At 50.9% G+C, this 18,940-nt stretch overlaps 1 protein-coding gene across 2 annotated transcripts in view; it reads left to right on the top strand.

Moving 5' to 3' along the window:
* The first annotated feature begins 995 nt into the window (after positions 1 to 995).
* Positions 996 to 18,940, top strand: part of ZNF507 (zinc finger protein 507) — a 67,240-nt gene continuing 49,295 nt past the window's right edge. The window contains exon 1 of one of the 2 annotated variants that reach the window (XM_063948702.1): positions 996 to 1,093. In XM_063948702.1, coding sequence (XP_063804772.1) covers positions 1,081 to 1,093 — 13 coding nt within the window. In that variant the 5' untranslated portion in view covers positions 996 to 1,080. Of the gene's footprint in view, positions 1,094 to 10,155; positions 10,234 to 18,940 lie in introns of those variants that run through there. The other variant, XM_063948701.1, reaches the window with a different exon arrangement.

Genomic DNA, 18,940 nt, shown 5'->3' with positions numbered 1-18,940 from the left:
CGTCAGTCACATCGGCCAACAAGCCATGGCAGCTTTGGATTCTTACGCCTAGCAAGTGTCCATCATTGTCACTGCCAAGCATACATTTTTTAAAAATTGTCACTCACGACCGAATAATTACCCCCGTTCGCTCCACTGATGTGTCACTCAGAAAAACCGTAATTAAACAGTAATAATTATTCCAAATGTCAGTCAGGTTATCAGCAGCTCGGCTAGGTCTTCAGCCCCCATCAAAATTTAATCAGGGAATTGTTGAATTCCTCAAATTGGATATATTTTTTTTGCGGTTTATTGTATTTTTAAGTCTGTCTGTCGGGTGGGTGGAAGGGGGGGGGGGAGTAAGATAAAAAAAAAAGGCGGTAAATTTATGCTATTCGGAAAGCTGATTGTTGGGCTTGGCATAGGGTAGCGCGACGCGGCCTGTTCCTTAAACAAAGCTAATAAATCGCTTTTCTCTTTTACGCTGAGGAAAAAATAAAATCCAGATGGGAAACGTAGAGGGGGCGCAGGCGTAAAGAGCGGTGAAGACAAGTAGGGACTATTTTATGTGAATTTGATGTGCAAGGAGCATCTCGTCGCGCTCTGCAGTACAATGGACTTAATTCCCGCGCCCGGCGGCGACTTATATCTAATGAGCCCGCGTAGAACGCATGGGCTCGCAGCGGAACTTTTTATCTTGTTTTTGGGGTAGTGTGCCCGCTGTGCTGAGGGGTGTATGGTGTATTTACATGATGGCAGCAGGTTCACCTCACAATGCCACCACCTGCAGCAGCCTGCCAGGGATAGGTACTGTGCCACCCTCAGGGGCAGGTGTGGGGACTGGGGTATAGGGTGTAGTGGCAGCAGCTCAGGGTGGCTGTGAGCTGGGGTGTAACACCCGTCACAGGGGCCTGTGTCTGCCGGGTGTGCACTCTGTCAGGCGGGTCGGTGCCTCAGGTGGCGCCCGCACAGGTACACGTAGCTCAGCCCTCAGCCAGGCGCGCGCCGCCGAGCCTCCAGTGACGTCACGGCCGCGGCCCACCTGACCTGTCAAGTCGGGTCACGTGATCCACCTCTGCACGCCGCCATTTTGGAACGCTTATGAGGAGAGTGGGTGAGTTTTCTGCGGTTATTGTGGCGGCGGCGGCGGGTTCCTGGCGTTATATCGCGGGGGGAGGGGGTGAGGGAAGGCCGGGAGCCCGGGGGTCTCCTCCCGGAGGTGCTGGCGGGGTAGGTGAGGGACAGGAGGCCGGTGGGATCAGGCCGTGTGTGTGGGGCCTCCCTCTGCGTGTCCTGCCACCCTGCTGAGGGGCTGCACCGTGCCCATTGTGTCTCCCGAGCGACGTGCGCCCCCCCCCCGGCGGGACCACAAGTCTCAGCATGCCTTCCCAGCCGCAGCATGGGACTTGTAGTGCCACAGCAGCCGAGGAGACGCGGGCTGGGTGGGAGTGATCAGGCTGGTGGAGGGTGCTGGGACTTGTAGTGTGACAGCTGCCGGGGAGACGCAGGCTGGGTGGGGGTGATCAGGCTGGCAGGGGGTGCTTGGACTTGTAGCATACTTGCCTACCTGACCCTCTCCATGAGGGAGAAATTTCTCTGTTCCTGGACTTTCCTGGTAATGTATGATTGCCATCACCTGTGGTGAGCTGGGTAATTGATAAGAAAGGTGTTTCACCACAGGTGATGGCAATCATACATTACCAGGAAAGTCCAGGAACAGAGCATTTTCTCCCTCATGGAGAGGGTCAGGTAGGCAAGTATGCTTGTAGTGTCACAGCTGCCGGGGAGACGCTGGGTGAGGGTGGGAGTGATCAGGCTGGTGGAGGGTGCTGGGACTTGTAGTGTCACAGCTGCCGGGGAGACGCGGGCTGTGTGGGAGTGATCAGGCTGGTGGAGGGTGCTGGGACTTGTAGTGTCACAGCTGCCGGGGAGACGCGGGCTGGGTGAGGGTGGGAGTGATCAGGCTGGCAGGGGGTGCTGGGACTTGTAGTGTCACAGCTGCCGGGGAGATGCAGGCTGGGTGGGGGTGATCAGGCTGGCAGGGGGTGCTGGGACTTGTAGTGTCACAGCAGCTGGGGAGACGCGGGCTGGGTGAGGGTGGGAGTGATCAGGCTGGTGGAGGGTGCTGGGACTTGTAGTGTCACAGCTGCCGGGGAGACGCAGGCTGGGTGGGAGTGATCAGGCTGGTGGAGGGTGCTGGGACTTGTAGTGTCACAGCTGCCGGGGAGACGCGGGCTGGGTGAGGGTGGGAGTGATCAGGCTGGTGGAGGGTGCTGGGACTTGTAGTGTCACAGCTGCCGGGGAGACGCAGGCTGGGTGGGGGTGATCAGGCTGGTGGAGGGTGCTGGGACTTGTAGTGTCACAGCAGCCGGGGAGACGCAGGCTGGGTGGGGGTGATCAGGCTGGCAGGGGGTGCTGGGACTTGTAGTGTCACAGCAGCTGGGGAGACGCGGGCTGGGTGAGGGTGGGAGTGATCAGGCTGGTGGAGGGTGCTGGGACTTGTAGTGTCACAGCTGCCGGGGAGACGCGGGCTGGGTGGGAGTGATCAGGCTGGTGGAGGGTGCTGGGACTTGTAGTGTGACAGCTGCCGGGGAGACGCAGGCTGGGTGGGGGTGATCAGGCTGGCAGGGGGTGCTTGGACTTGTAGCATACTTGCCTACCTGACCCTCTCCATGAGGGAGAAATTTCTCTGTTCCTGGACTTTCCTGGTAATGTATGATTGCCATCACCTGTGGTGAGCTGGGTAATTGATAAGAAAGGTGTTTCACCACAGGTGATGGCAATCATACATTACCAGGACAGTCCAGGAACAGAGCATTTTCTCCCTCATGGAGAGGGTCAGGTAGGCAAGTATGCTTGTAGTGTCACAGCTGCCGGGGTGAGGGTGGGAGTGATCAGGCTGGTGGAGGGTGCTGGGACTTGTAGTGTCACAGCTGCCGGGGAGACGCGGGCTGTGTGGGAGTGATCAGGCTGGTGGAGGGTGCTGGGACTTGTAGTGTCACAGCTGCCGGGGAGACGCGGGCTGGGTGAGGGTGGGAGTGATCAGGCTGGCAGGGGGTGCTGGGACTTGTAGTGTCACAGCTGCCGGGGAGATGCAGGCTGGGTGGGGGTGATCAGGCTGGCAGGGGGTGCTGGGACTTGTAGTGTCACAGCAGCTGGGGAGACGCGGGCTGGGTGAGGGTGGGAGTGATCAGGCTGGTGGAGGGTGCTGGGACTTGTAGTGTCACAGCTGCCGGGGAGACGCAGGCTGGGTGGGAGTGATCAGGCTGGTGGAGGGTGCTGGGACTTGTAGTGTCACAGCTGCCGGGGAGACGCGGGCTGGGTGAGGGTGGGAGTGATCAGGCTGGTGGAGGGTGCTGGGACTTGTAGTGTCACAGCTGCCGGGGAGACGCAGGCTGGGTGGGGGTGATCAGGCTGGTGGAGGGTGCTGGGACTTGTAGTGTCACAGCTGCCGGGGAGACGCAGGCTGGGTGGGGGTGATCAGGCTGGCAGGGGGTGCTGGGACTTGTAGTGTCACAGCAGCTGGGGAGACGCGGGCTGGGTGAGGGTGGGAGTGATCAGGCTGGTGGAGGGTGCTGGGACTTGTAGTGTCACAGCTGCCGGGGAGACGCGGGCTGGGTGGGAGTGATCAGGCTGGTGGAGGGTGCTGGGACTTGTAGTGTCACAGCTGCCGGGGAGACGCAGGCTGGGTGGGGGTGATCAGGCTGGCAGGGGGTGCTGGGACTTGTAGTGTCACAGCTGCCGGGGAGACGCGGGCTGGGTGAGGGTGGGAGTGATCAGGCTGGTGTAGGGTGCTGGGACTTGTAGTGTCACAGCTGCCGGGGAGACGCTGGGTGGGGGTGATCAGGCTGGCAGGGGGTGCTGGGACTTGTAGTGTCACAGCAGCCGGGGAGATGTGGGCTGTGTGAGGGTGGGAGTGATCAGGCTGGCAGGGGGTGCTGGGACTTGTAGTTGCACAGCAGCTGGGGAGATGTGGGCTGTGTGAGGGTGGGAGTGATCAGGCTGGCAGGGTGTGCTGGGACTTGTAGTTGCACAGCAGCTATGGAGCCGCAGGCTGTCTGAGGGTGGGAGTGGTCAGGCTGGCAGGGGGTGCTGGGACTTGTAGTTCTACACTAGCTAGGGACCCACAGGTTGCTTGGGAATACAGGAGGTCCTGTGTTCAGTCCCACATTATCATAAGAATAGAAGTTGGCATTCCTGCAATCCTTTGTGTTCTGTCTCTGTGGTCGCGGATTGTGCTGGTGTTTGGTTAATAGGGGACGCCTGTGACTGGCAGGATGCTGGGATCTCTGGTACTACCTTAGCTTGGTACATACTGTACCTTTACTTATATCTATCGGTTTGCTTAAGATATAGCTTTTGGCTGGACATGCTGATACTTGTGGTTCTGACAGATTGCATAGCACTGTGCGGACCAGGTTTACCAGATTGTTTAGGAATAGATGTGGGTAAGCTAGGTCTCAAACATTATATAATAGATGCCGCAGTTGCTGGGATTTGTGGTTCTTTAACAGTTGAAATGTTTCCTCTACATTTGTATGCAAAAAGAAACCTTTGGCTTGTAGAACATGCTGAGACTTGTAGTTCCACAGCAGTGACCGATTACTTAAGCCTCGTTTGGAGCAGTGCTTGTTACACTTTACATTTTTGGTCCAGGCCTCTTGCAGACGGCGGGGTCCGTATAACATCATTTTGTGCTTGAGTTGTACTGTACTTCATAGCTGCCCACTGTACTCATTTCTGTATTTCTATTCAGTATGCTCATCTTAATTCAGGACTAAATCACTTTACTGTGGTTTTTAAAATAAAAAAAAACAACAACAAAAAACCTTTATTATCTGAATTTGGACAGTGATATAAAACCTGACGGCACATCTGGAAGGCAGACTGTGCAGGTGAAGTGCGGAGCTTTGGCAGACATCTCTCTGGTATTTACAGGTTAATCGGGAGCACTTATAAACCTGGCTGCCTGCTGATAAATCTAGAAGACAGAACTGAGCAGCACTAGTCTATAAGGGGGGAATTCAGTTGTAAGTTGTGTGCCACTGTGCGTTGCGCGGCCTTATACTGTAGTGCAGACATTGCTCACCTCTGTGGAAGCTTGTGATGTGGATGGACGCGATATGCTTTTCTGGAGCTGTGGTGCCGGTTTGTGTTCCCCATAAAGCGTTTTACTTAATATCCACTTTTCTTAATTCCTTCATGCCACCTATGAATGAAGAGCATACAGTACAGTCAGGGGCGCATGTAGACAATAGGGGGCCTGTGTGCAGGCTGCGTATGGGTCTCTCCTCTCTAGCCGGCAGCACTGTAGCTCTGGGCACTAGAGTCACTAGGGGACCCTAGTGCTGTCCTAGAGTCTAGAGCACGGGAAAGTGGTGTGACAGCCATTATCCCAGTGATTTTCCTACTGCGCATATGCAAAACTCCGGAAAAATGGCTGCTGCAACATTTTCCCTGTGATTTCCACGCTGTGGGACTCTGGAGGGTAAGTATTGAATATAAGGGGCGCGTGGTGGGGGCCCATGTGCACCGCACACATTATAAATACACCAGTGAGTACAATAGATAGCTGTTTGAATAGCTAAAGTTGAGAAATAAAAAGGCGGAAGCTCTGTAAGGGCCGGATTGCACATTTGCTGCCAGTATAATCGGCCATTTTTGGGTTAACATGCAAAGCTGGCGCTTGGTAGAATCCAGCCCTAAATGTTGCTAAACTATAATTCCCAGGACTGACACTTAAACCGGACAGTTTAACATGCTTTATGTCAGATACGTGCTGTTTGTTTCAGTAGCATTGGCTGCGTGCTCAGGCCCGTCGCAAACATTGGAACTCGCTGTAGGGCCGTTATGTGTCACGTCGGGATGTAAGGGAAACTTCTACTTGATAATTCAGCACAAATCTCTATAGTAAGGGGATGTAGTTAATATCCCAGCAATCACCGTTTAGAATACAGACAGCTGCATTCCAGCGGCCATGAGACGGTGACTGTTGGTATAGCGATTCCATCCTGTATTGAGAGCCTGTGTTCATTTTTTTAATGAAAACCTTTGAGCTATAATGTAACTAGTCAATGATACGCAGCTACAGATTTTATTTATACAGTGTCACATATGAGACGTTTAATGGAATGGCGCTGTAGTGTTGTGCAGGTTGTGTGTTTTGCATGTGCCTGGTTTTAATGGCTGACCATACTTACTGTACTGTAATGTCTTTTTGCGTATTAGCAGAGTATTGTTGTTTGCATGCGTGCCCCTTCTTTTGTCATAAGGACTGGACTTAATGTTGGAAGCCAGAACCTTGAAGTTGTAATGAATCGCCCGCAGCAAGCCTGTGTCTTTACAGCAACACATGGCAGTAGCTGATTGGTTGGAGCACCACATGTGATAACAAGATCATCCGCTGTTCAGTCTGCACCATAACTTGCATTGGTAAATCAGTGTCTTCGTCTGGAAACTGCTGTGAGTCTGAATTAATACGCCCACATAATGGGCATATGCATACACTGACAGGTCTCCCGAATTCCTCCCCTCTGATGTAATGGCAGGGGCAGCGCATACACTGACGGGTCTCCCCATTCCTCTCCTCTGGTGTAACGGCAGGGGCAGCGCGTACACTGACGGGTCTCCCGAATTCCTCCCCTCTGATGTAACGGCAGGAGCAGCGCGTACACTGACAGGTCTCCCGAATTCCTCCCCTCTGATGTAACTGCAGGGGCAGCGCGTACACTGACAGGTCTCCCCATTCCTCCCCTCTGATGTAACGGCAGGGGCAGCGCGTACACTGACAGGTCTCCCCATTCCTCCCCTCTGATGTAATGGCAGGGGCAGTGCGTACATTGACAGGTCTCCCCATTCCTCCCCTCTGATGTAACGGCAGGAGCAGCGTGTACACGGACAGGTCTCCCCATTCCTCTCCTCTGATGTAACGGCAGGGGCAGCGCGCACACTGACAGGTCTCCCCATTCGTCCCCTCTGATGTAACGGCAGGAGCAGCGCGCACACTGACAGGTCTCCCCATTCCTCTCCTCTGATGTAATGGCAGGGGCAGCGCGTACACTGACAGGTCTCCCCATTCCTCCCCTCTGATGTAACGGCAGGGGCAGCGCGTACACTGACAGGTCTCCCCATTCCTCCCCTCTGATGTAACGGCAGGGGCAGCGCGTACACTGACAGGTCTCCCCATTCCTCCCCTCTGATGTAACGGCAGGGGCAGCGCGTACACTGACAGGTCTCCCCATTCCTCCCCTCTGATGTAACGGGGGAAATGTCAGTCGCTGGGACAGGGGCAGCGCGTACACTGACTGATCTCCCCATTTACAGGACCCCCGGTCGGCTGCACCTTTATATGTACAGACCACACCGGCCATTCTGTGTAGGAAGAATGTCGACTTTCTCAGCGGTGTTGTAAACTTGTAAATATGGTGTTACGTTGGCTTAGTGGCTTATGCTTGATGTGAGATGTAACTTTAGGGATACCCTGTGTACATGGCTTCTTTTGAGTCTGTCTGGTAAAGCTGCGGGGTATTCATAACCGGTGACGCTGGGCAGAGGACCTTTACAGAGGGAGCTGTGTCAGGCTGCGCAGGAATGATCTCTGGAGAGTTCCGGTGCTGTGGCCACGTACGCTGTGATATTAGCAGATTGTCCTTATATTGCCTGGTTGTGGCCTCTGTTGAGCAAGAGACTTGCTGATAAGCTGCTTATAATTGTACACATTGCTAACCAGAAATCCTGGAAATCCGGTCAGGAGACGACCGCTATTATGTGTGCGTCGTCATTTTCCAAACGCACAAACAGAATAGCGCGCGTAACGCTCAGTCCATGTGCTGAACAGGTGGAGCTCATCTAGTTTTTGCCCAATTTGGAAAGTGACTGTGTGGGGTGGCACTGGAGAATTGCAGCAGGTTTACCCAACATTACACCATACTCGCCGATTGGGGGGAGCTGGGGTGCGTGGTGTTGTGGATTACACCATCTGCCGAAGTGGCCAGATACGGGACTCTGAGTCTCTCTGGAGACCATCCAAAAGTTTGAGTCTCTTGGTCATTACGGAAGAGAATGCAAGTATGGTCTACACCAGGGTTTTACAACGCTGATCCCCAAGTTGACAGGACATGTTTTCAGGATTTCTGGCTTTGGAAACAGCAGGGATAATTATTGATTGAGCAAAATATAGCTTAACTCACCTGCACATGAATAAAAATAAATATATCCAGAAAACATGACCTTTTGGGGGTATTTGAAGACAGTGGTCGCTAATCCCTGCTCTACACGCTCCCAGATATCGCATTAAACACGCAAACAAGAACAGCCGGCAATTCTATTTACAAAACAACTACACTTTAATTAAAGTATTTGTAAGTTTTTGATTTGTTTGAAATGTGTTTTTTTTTTTTTTTTTTTAACCCAGTCCAAGACGGGCGTGTTGGAGTCTGACATCTGATGTAGCTCAGCATGTGTGGAATCTGCCCGCTCTTTGCTTTGACTTGGGAGCATTTCAGCTGCTGAAAATAGTACGTTCCTCCCTCCCGCTACTTTGTTATATTTCGTTCCCTTGCGATCTCTGGGAAAACGCTGCAGAGATGGTTATAAACAGCTGCAGTAGCTTCAAGATTTGAGTTTTCTGTAATGTAATGTAACCACGTGGCAGTGGGATGTGGCGTACACACATTCCTAGGTTTATGTTCTCCACTTTTAGAAACCTGAACACACTTACGCCTAGAGATCGTTGTTTTACCCAGCCTGGGATCTGCACAGGGAAAGATGATTATTGGCATGATCCAAGCTAGCGATCCTGTTATTTTAGTGTAGATATTCTAGCGGTAGCTGTATTTATACTCTGTGCACCATTAGTGTTCCCTGGAAGTTTGTGTAACTGCAGAGCTGTCAGATATATGTGAGGTTCGTGTGAGGAGGTGTAATAAGCCGGGCAGAGAGTACGGCTATAGGCAGAGGGAGTCAACCGGTTATTTCTCTGCATTAAGGCTGTTCCAAGATAGTTATTTTAGAGTCTGATGCACCTTAATGACGGCGCACATAGAATTTCTTGGCTCATTAATGTATGAGATGTAGACCGCCACGTTGGGTGGCAAACACTGAATGTGAGGGTTACATGGGATGTTGAGAATCGTCATTTGCTGTTTACACGTTGTTGTGGGGGCGCTATGAGACAAACCTTTAGCTGTCCGGTGAGAGAGTGCAAGGCTTCGTCTACACTTCTAACTACAATGATTTTCCAGCACCTTTATGTGTGAGCCATGGTGCAGACCCAGGATGACAAATGAGCTTTCTATGGTGTCATTCACCGCCTGTGCAGCGCCATTCTGCAGGGCCAGACTGAGGGCCGCGTGGACTCCGATCTGAAGATGATCACGGGTCTATTGTGAGAAAGTGTGAGGTCAGTGCTATAGAGGGTGCTTGGCAGCTAAGGACTGCAGGCTGCATTAATGTGCCTGTGAGTTTAGAAGTCCTACCAGAGAGGCCATTCAGTTGTTTCTGCCGCCTGCAGCAGTATAGCACGCCCGATGGCAGCTATTCAATTGTTTCTGGTGATGAGTGTGATAGCAGATTTCTACTCCCAGCCTCCTGAGGTGGCTAGCAGAGATCTGTGAAAGTCCATGTTATCAGGGCTTTAGGTTTAGCCACCTAAAGCGGCTAAACCCGGTCTATTTGGTCGAGACATGCACAAACCCCCCCCAGTTGGTTTAGGTGGGAGATACGGGGTGATTGGGCTTGCAAAAACAATTGAATCCCACCTAATAACTGTAAATTAGACTATCACTGGCCATAAGAATGCTGTGTTGTAAGTGCGACTTGTTCTGCACTTTACGTTTGAGCTCCGCAGTGGCCAATGGGATTTGTAGCTGTGGCTTATCATGCGCAGCAGGTCCCGTTTCCAGCATCCTGGCACTTAGTAACGCGGCGGCACTGTTGTAACTGGAGAGACCTGTCTGCAGTGCGCAGCGACTGCACTGTGTGGGGGGGGGAGGCGGCATGGCCGGCTGGGCTTCACCATCCTGAGGGCCTCGTGCGTTAGGGAGGCCTGGGCTGCAGTTCCATCACCCCCATTATTAATCTGACCCTGCATTTACAGTACATAGTCATTCCATTGTGTTGGATGTGGAATTTAAATGTCACTTCAGAAATGGCCAAATCCTTCAAGAGGGAGCACAGTCCCGTGGCCTGGGGGCGAAGGTCATAAAAAGTATTTTCTTGGAATGTTTAATTGGGTAACGTGGTTAATTAAGACAGGTAAGTAGATTTTACCTCTAAGCCAAAAGTTGCATATTTAGTGAGCGGAAAATGTTCTAGAAGGAGTACAAATAATTAACTGTTTAATAACCTGACTACTTAGGCTTGATTAGGTTTGTATATTTAAACAGTATATTTTGAAATTAAAGTGTTACACTGTGTCTTTCTTATTAGGACATATTGGAGGGAAATTCAATTGTTTATGGACACTTGGGGGGGATTAAAATCTTATCGCACCCCCGATCTCCAGTCTAAAGTGACGGGAGATGGAGGGGCAATATTCAAATGCGCCCCCGTTATCGTGCTGATCGCGCCCATTACAGTCACGTTTAAGCGCACAAAGCACCTAAACCTGACTAAAGTAATGGGCGCGATCATGAACGGGTCTCTTTACGCGCAATTCCTCTCACTACCCCCGGGGGTAGCGAGCTGAAATAAACTTGTGGCGCCCTTCCGCGGTACTGCCGGGAGGCGGAGATTTAAATCTCACCCTTAGATTCCCTTTCTAAAATATCCGGATGTTAGGGTTGGGGGGAAAAACAAGCAACCCCCCCACTTTTTTGGGGCGGAGGGGGGATTATTTACACTAGTTTCCTTTTTTTTATTTTTTTTGTTTCCTGCTGCTTATGTTAATACTGTAAAACATTCCTATGTATTAGGGACCTTCATCAACCATGTTTTCATGTTTTCTACCATTGTCAATCAAAATACTTTCAATAAAATACTTTTTTTACTGTTTATTATTCCTATTCCATCTGAATATACATAGATAGACTAAACATACAAAGTACACGGAGATGAAATGGAAAAAAAAAGTATGCTCGTTTTAGTTTTCACCTACCCTATAGGATTGTTCGGGGAGGAGTTTGGGAATCTTAGCTGATGCTAGGCAAATTTAGTACCTCTCTAATCTGGTACACCCTCCCACCCTACCTATATCAATGTTGTGTGTGTGTGTGTGAATTTACTGCGTTATTTCCACCCACCCAAAAGACCACAAGCAACAAGATTGTGAAATAATACCAGGGGAATTCCCTTATAATAGGCTTTTTTTTTTAATTTTTATTTTTTTTAAGAAGCAACCCTGTAGTGACAGTATAATAATAGAACCAAAGGTTTAAAAAACAAAACCATTTGGTTTAAACCAGCCAACCCTGCCGGGAGCCATTCCAGTGATTTGTGTAACCAGCCCCGAGGTTGCACTTATCGCAGGTTTCTGCTTGCACTTTCCTGCGGTGCGAGCAGCATTCTGTGTAAAGTAGGGCTCGGGGCTGGTCACAAGGGCCGCGTATGGTGTAACCGCAGCGTACTTAGCACGCACGAAGCTACATAACGTGGCTAATCCAGTGTATTTTGCCATGGTAAAGCATTAATTCCCATCCAACAATTGAATGGCCTTTGTTGTATACAAGAGCAAGTATTATGACAACAATGGTTCAGATGCCTAGGTGCTCTGATAGGGGGTGTGCTAATTATTTGGGCCCTCCCCCACCCAACCCCACCCACGACGGACTATATACCGGGTTATTTGTGCGGTGTGAAAGGGCTATTAATTAGAACCTTAGTCAATTTGATTTAATTGTCTGGATTCAACCAAGGATCTCCTTATAACTTGGCCTGTAATGATGGAGTTTGGGAAACTCTGCCCTAAACTATTGAAAATCCAGTCTGACAGAGACTACTGCCGAAGCCTTTGTGTTTAGGAGTCAGCGCACATGAACCGCAGGGCGGCTGCGATCCGTTCCGACCATTAAATCTGGACATTGGCTGCAGTTGTTGTGATGAGCACCCGGATCTCAGCTTGTGTGATCATTATCAGGGTGGGAGAACCACAGCTCCCATATTCACAATATCTGTGCCGTAGGATGGTAGTAATTACAATGATCTTCAATATTTGTCTGGTTTAATAGTCTCTCCAATCATTGCACCAGAGGAAAATGAGTCGCCTTAAATAAGGTCACTGTTTAATCCTGTAGTGAATGGGAAAAGTCAAATTTGTGTCTTCTTGAGATGACTTTTTTTAGGTTGTTAACCATTATTTCTCTTACGTCCTAGAGGATGCTGGGGACTCCAAAAGGACCATGGGGTATAGACGGGAGCCGCAGGAGACATGGGCACACTATAAGACTTTGAATGGGTGTGAACTGGCTCCTCCCTCTATGCCCCTCCCCCAGACCTCAGTTAGACTTTGTGCCCATGAGTGACTGGACACTCACTAGGGGAGCTCTCCTGAGTTTCTCTAGAAAGACTTTGTTAGGTTTTTTATTTTCAGGGAGACCTGCTGGCTACAGGCTCCCTGCAGCGTGGGACTGAGGGGAGAGAAGTCAGACCTACTTCTTCTGAGTTTAAGGGCTCTGCTTCTTAGGCTACTGGACACCATTAGCTCCAGAGGGTTCGATCACTTGGTGCGCCTAGCTGCTTGTTCCCGGAGCCGCACCGTCACCCCCCTCACAGAAGCCAGAAGAAAGAAGCCGGGTGAGTATGTGAAGATCAGAAGACTTCAGTGACGGCAGAAGACTTCAGTACCGAGGTACAGCGCAGCGGTCGCTCTGCGCTCCATGCTCCCACACACTTCACCAACGGCACTCGCAGGGCGTTGGGGGGGAGCGCCCTGGGCAGCATGTTACTGGGGTCATTTGAGCCGGCAAACAGGCAGATTCACCATATTTCATACCCCCGCCAGCATTGAATTTTAGCGGGACTGAAGCGCGCCGTGAGGGGGCGGGGCTTAGCCGCACAGCTCACCAGCGCCATTTTCTCTCATCCACAGCCGCTGCAGAGACGCTGGCACGGGACCTCCAGGCTCTGTTCAAGTAACAGGGAGCAAAACGGGGGGGGGAGGGCACAGTTAATTTGGTGCTTTTTGGATTATTAAGGGCAGCGCTATTATCATATATCATTTGTTGGGTGATATATGCGCGCTGGGGTGTGAGCTGGCATACTTCCTCTGTGTTTCTCTATCGGGGCCTCCCTGTGGGTCTGTCCCCTTGTTTTGGCCAGTGTGGGTGTGTCGATGCTACGTGTCGACATGTCTGAGGCTGAGTGTTACTCCCCGAAGGAAGTTACTGGGGGCGCTGAAGAGGGTCTGCAAATGGCTCTGTCGGCACAGCTGACGCCTGATTTGGTTACCATGTTAAGCACACTTAATGCAAATGTGGCCTTATTGTCTAAGAGGTTGGATAAATCTGATTCTCAGACACAAGTATGGAGGAAATCCATGGAGGATGCTTTGGCTCAGGTGCAGACCCCCTCAGGGTCACAAAAACTTTTGTTTACCCAGATGGTAGATACGGATGCCGACACGGACTCTGATTCCGATGTCGATTTCAATGAGGCTACTTTACACCCTAGGGTAGTGAAGAGTATTCAGTACATGATTGTGGCTATTAAAGATGTTTTACGTATCTCTGAGGAACCTGCGGTGCAGGAAACAAGGATTTGCTTATTTAAAGGGAAAGCCTGAGGTGCAGTTTCCCCCTCTCATGAACTGAATACTCTTTGTGAAAAAGCTTGGGAGTCGTCTGACAAAAGATGGCAGATTCCCAAGCGAATTTTCATGGCGTATCCTTTCCCCTCTGATGACACGGAAAAATGGGAGTCGTCTCCGAATGTAGACAAGGCGTTATCACGATTGTCCAAGAAGGTGGCGCTTCCGTCCCCTGACACGGCTGCTCTGAAGGATCCAGCGGGTCGCAAGCTGGAGACGACATTGAAGTCCATTTTCGTTAATACTGGTGCATTGCTCAGACCTGCTGTGGCGTCGGTATGGGTGAGTAGTGCTATTGCTAAGTGGGCTGAGAATTTGGCTTCTGATATGGATACCCTTGATAGGGATAACATTCATTTGACTCTTGGTTATATCAAGGACGCTGCAGATTACCTGAAAGATGCGGCGAGGGATGTGGGCCTCTTGGGATCAAGAGCCAATGCCATGGCGGTCTCGGCTAGGAGGGCGCTGTGTACTCATCAATGGAATACTGATGCCGACTCCAAGAAGAATATGGAAGCTCTCCCTTTTAAAGGTAGTGTCTTGTTTGGTGATAGCCTTGCGGACCTGGTGTCCACTGCTACTGCGGATAAGTCATCTTTCCTTCCTTATGTCCCCACACAACAGAAAAAGGCATCCCATCAGCAGATGCAGTCCTTTTGGTCTAATAGATTCAAAAGAGGAAAGGGCTCGCCCTTCCTCGCTTCAAAAGGTAGAGGGAGGGGAAAGAAGTCTCCCGCCGTGTCGGGCTCCCAGGATCAGAAGTCCTCCCCCGCCTCTACCAAATCCACTGCATGACGCTGGGGCTCCCCTGTGGGAGTCCGTACCGTTGGGGGGGCCGTCTCCGCTTCTTCAGTCAGGTCTGGGTTCAATCGGTCCTGGATCCTTGGGTCTTAGACATAGTGTCCCAAGGGTACAAGCTGGAGTTTCAGGAGATGCACCCCCACCGCTTTTTCAAGTCGGCCTTTCCAGCTTCTATTCCAGAAAGAGAAGTGGTGACTGCTGCAATACAAAAGCTGTGTCAAAAGAGGGTCGTTGTGCTGGTTCCCCCGTCCCAACGAGGGGAAGGCTTTTATACGAGCCTCTTTGTTGTACCGAAGCCGGACGGCTCGGTCAGACCGATTCTGAACCTAAAATCCCTCAATCCATACTTGAAAACTTTCAAGTTCAAGATGGAGTCTCTTCGAGCGGTGATCTCCAGCCTCGAAGGGGGGGATTTTATGGCGTCAGTCGACATAAAGGATGCTTACTTACATATCCCGATATACCCTCCTCATCAGGCCTTCCTGAGATTCGCGGTGCAGGATTGTCATTACCAATTTCAAGCGTTGCCGTTTGGGCTTTCCACGGCCCCGAGGTTTTCACCAAGGTAATGGCGGAAATGATGGTTCTCCTTCGCAAGCAAGGGGTCACAATTATCCCGTACTTGGAAGATCTCCTGATAAAGGCGAGGTCCAAGGAACAGTTGTTAAGAAATGTGGATCTATCCCTGTCGGTTCTGCGACATCACGGTTGGATTCTAAATTTGCCAAAGTCTCAGTTGATCCCGGCCACTCGGTTGCCCTTCTTGGGCATGATCCTAGACACGGGGATACAGAGAGTGTTTCTTCTGGAGGACAAAGCTCTGGAAATACAGACCATGGTCAGGGAGCTTCTGAGGCCGACAAGTGTGTCGATTCATCAATGCACTCGGGTGCTAGGGAAGATGGTGGCGGCTTACGAAGCCATTCCGTTTGGCAGGTTTCATGCCCGGGTGTTTCAGTGGGATTTGATGAAAAAATGGTCTGGGTCTCACCTGCACATGCACCGGAAAATAAGTCTATCTTCCAGGACCAGAATTTCTCTCCTGTGGTGGCTGCAAGGCTCTCACCTTCTAGAGGGACGCCGATTCGGATTTCAGGACTGGGTCCTGCTGACAACAGATGCAAGTCTCCGAGGCTGGGGCGCAGTCACGCAAGGAAGAAATTTCCAGGGAAAATGGTCAAGCCAGGAATCTTGTCTCCACATAAATGTTCTCGAGTTAAGAGCCATTTACAACGGCCTGCTGCAAGCGAAGAACCTTCTTCAGGATCTACCGGTCCTGATCCAGTCGGACAACATAACAGCGGTCGCATACGTAAACCGTCAAGGCGGAAAAAGGAGCAGGGCGGCAATGGCGGAGGCCACAAGAATCCTTCGCTGGGCGGAACAGCATGTGAGCGCTCTGTCAGCAGTCTTCCTTCTGGGCGTGGATAACTGGGAAGCAGACTTTCTCAGCAGACACGATCTCCATCCGGGAGAGTGGCTCTTCATCAAGAGGTATTTGCAGAAGTGACAAGTAGTTGGGGAATTCCTCTGATAGACATGATGGCGTCTTGCCTCAACAAGAAGCTTCCGAGGTATTGTTCCAGGTCAAGGGACCCCCAAGCCAGTGCAGTGGACGCCCTGGTGACTCCGTGGGTGTTTCAGTCGGTGTATGTGTTCCCTCCGCTTCCTCTCATTCCAAAGGTGCTGAGGATCGTTCGACGAACAAGGGTTCAGGTGATGCTCGTCGTTCCAGATTGGCCATGGAGGGCCTGGTATCCGGATCTTCAAGAATTACTAGTGGAAGATCCCTGGCCGCTTCCTCTAAGAGAGGACCTGTTACTGCAGCGTCCCTGCATGTTTCCGGACTTACCGCGGCTGCGTTTGACGGCGTGGAAGTTGAGCGCCAAATCTTAGCTTCTGAAAGGTATTCCCGGGGAGGTCATTCCCACTCTCCTTAAAGCTAGGAAGGAGGTCACGGCGAAGCATTATCACCGTATTTGGAGAAAGTATGTTTCGTGGTGTGAAACCAAAGCAGCTCCCGCGGAGGAGTTTCACTTGGGTTGGTTTCTCCATTTTTTGCAGGCAGGCGTGGATGCAGGCCTGAAATTGGGTTCCATCAAAGTGCAGATTTCGGCTTTATCTATTTTCTTTCAGAAAGAATTGGCCGTCCTTCCAGAGGTTCAGACTTTCGTGAAGGGAGTTCTGCATATCCATCCTCCATTTGTGCCGCCGGTGGCACCGTGGGATCTGGAAGTGGTGTTGCAGTTCCTTATGTCTCACTGGTTTGAACCTTTGCGTAAGGTTGAGTTAAAGTTTCTCACTTGGAAAGTGGTCATGCTTTTGGCTCTGGCGTCTGCCAGGCGAGTGTCAGAGTTGGCGGCCTTGTCTCACAAGAGCCATTATTTGATCTTCCATTCGGATACAGCGGAATTGAGGACTCGTCAACAATTTCTGCCGAAGGTGGTTTCTTCGTTTCACATTAACCAACCTATTGTGGTGCCTGTGGCTACGGATGCCGTGGCGGTTCCAAAGTCTCTGGATGTTGTAAGAGCTTTGAAAATTTATGTCGCCAGAACGGCTCTTACCAGGAAAACAGAGGCTTTGTTTGTCCTGTATGCTTCCAACAAGATTGGAAATCCTGCTTCTAAGCAAACTATTGCACGCTGGATTTGTAATACGATTCAGCAGGCTCATTCTTCGGCTGGGCTACCGTTGTCGAAGTCAGTAAAGGCCCATTCTACTTGAAAAGTGGGCTCATCTTGGGCGGCTGCCCGAGGGGGCTCGGCACTTCAGCTATGCCGAGCAGCTATGTGGTCGGGTTCAAACACCTTTGCTAAGTTTTACAAGTTTGATACCCTGGCTGATGAGAACCTCATGTTTGCTCAATCGGTGCTGCAGAGTCGTCCGCACTCCCCCGCCCGTTCTGGAGCGTTGGTATAGACCCCATGGTCCTTTTGGAGTCCCCAGCATCCTCTATGACAGAGGTTCTCAAACTCGGTCCTCGGGGGCCCACACAGTGCATGTTTTGCAGGTAACCCAGCAGGTGCACAGGTGTATTAATTACTCACTGACTCATTTTAAAAGGTCCACAGGTGGAGCTAATTATTTCACTTGTGATTCTGTGAGGAGACCTGCAAAACATGCACTGTGTGGGCCCCCGAGGACCGAGTTTGAGAACCTCTGCTCTAGGACGTATGAGAAAATAGGATTTTAATACCTACCGGTAAATCCTTTTCTCCTAGTCCGTAGAGCAGGCATTCCCAACCGCGGTCCTCAAGGCACACTAACAGTGCCGGTTTTAGTAATATCCAGGCTTCAGCACAGATGGTTAAATCAAAATAACTGAGCTACTAATTAAGTCACCTGTGCTGAAGCCTGGATATCACTAAAACCTGCACTGTTGGTGTGCCTTGAGGACTGAGGTCGGGAATGCCTGCCGTAGTGGATGCTGGGCGCCCATCCCAGTGCGGACTGTTACTTGCAGTGGTGTTACTGGTTTCATCTGTTTACACGTGGGTTGTGTATTAGTTATATTCAGCTTGTTGCTGTTGTTACTTCATACTGTTATCTGGTTTGCTACTACTCTGGTTGTACGGTATGTTTGAGGTGTGAGCTGGTATGTTTCTCACCCTTAGTTTAAACAAAAATCCTTTCCTCGAAATGTCCATCTCTCCTGGGCACAGTTCCTATAACTGAGGTCTGGAGGAGGGGCATAGAGGGAGGAGCCAGTACACACCCAGTCAAAGTCTTTTTAGTGTGCCCAAGCTCCTGCGGATCCCGTCTATACCCCATGGTCCTTTTGGAGTCCCCAGCATCCTCTACGGTCTAGGAGAAAAAGATTTACCGGTAGGTATTAAAATCCTATTTTCTATGGTGTCTCAAGGGGTCCGCAGCGCCTTACAAAGTGCATTCATAGAAGCTGTGCAGTCAGAAATAAGAAAAAGTGCAAAAGACTTGGGGATTGATTCTGAGTGGTAGGCAGTGGCAGTGTTGGGGCGCAGGCTAGCGCTTCTCTTTCCCTGCTGCACATTATCAGGAATGTAAAGACGCACCAGACAGTAACGCAGCTGTAGGTGCTGCAAGTGGGCGTCACTGTCCTTGCACATGCAGACGCACGGATGTACACCAGAGAAGGGCTTGCATTGACATTAGCAGAAAGACACAGACGCAACTGCACCAAAAGATGCAGCCATGTTTGCGTCCGACTCTGAATCAACCCTCAGAGGACTAAACATTGCAGAAGATGGGATACAAGCTATATAACCAATGATGCACATGAGGTCACGGTAACCCCAGCGATAGGGGATGATGGTATAAGTGAGGAAGGAAAAGAAAGCACATGAGGGCAGAGGGCCCTGCTCGTGTCGGCTAGGTAATCAGAAACGTAACAAGCTTCCTAGAGTTAATGCAGCACATGCTAAAATAAATGGAGGA

Source organism: Pseudophryne corroboree (assembly GCF_028390025.1).
Source record: "Pseudophryne corroboree isolate aPseCor3 chromosome 11 unlocalized genomic scaffold, aPseCor3.hap2 SUPER_11_unloc_6, whole genome shotgun sequence".
Lineage (NCBI taxonomy): Eukaryota > Metazoa > Chordata > Amphibia > Anura > Myobatrachidae > Pseudophryne > Pseudophryne corroboree.
Note: the sequence above shows the minus strand (reverse complement) of the source record. Positions and strands in the feature narration are given on the sequence as shown.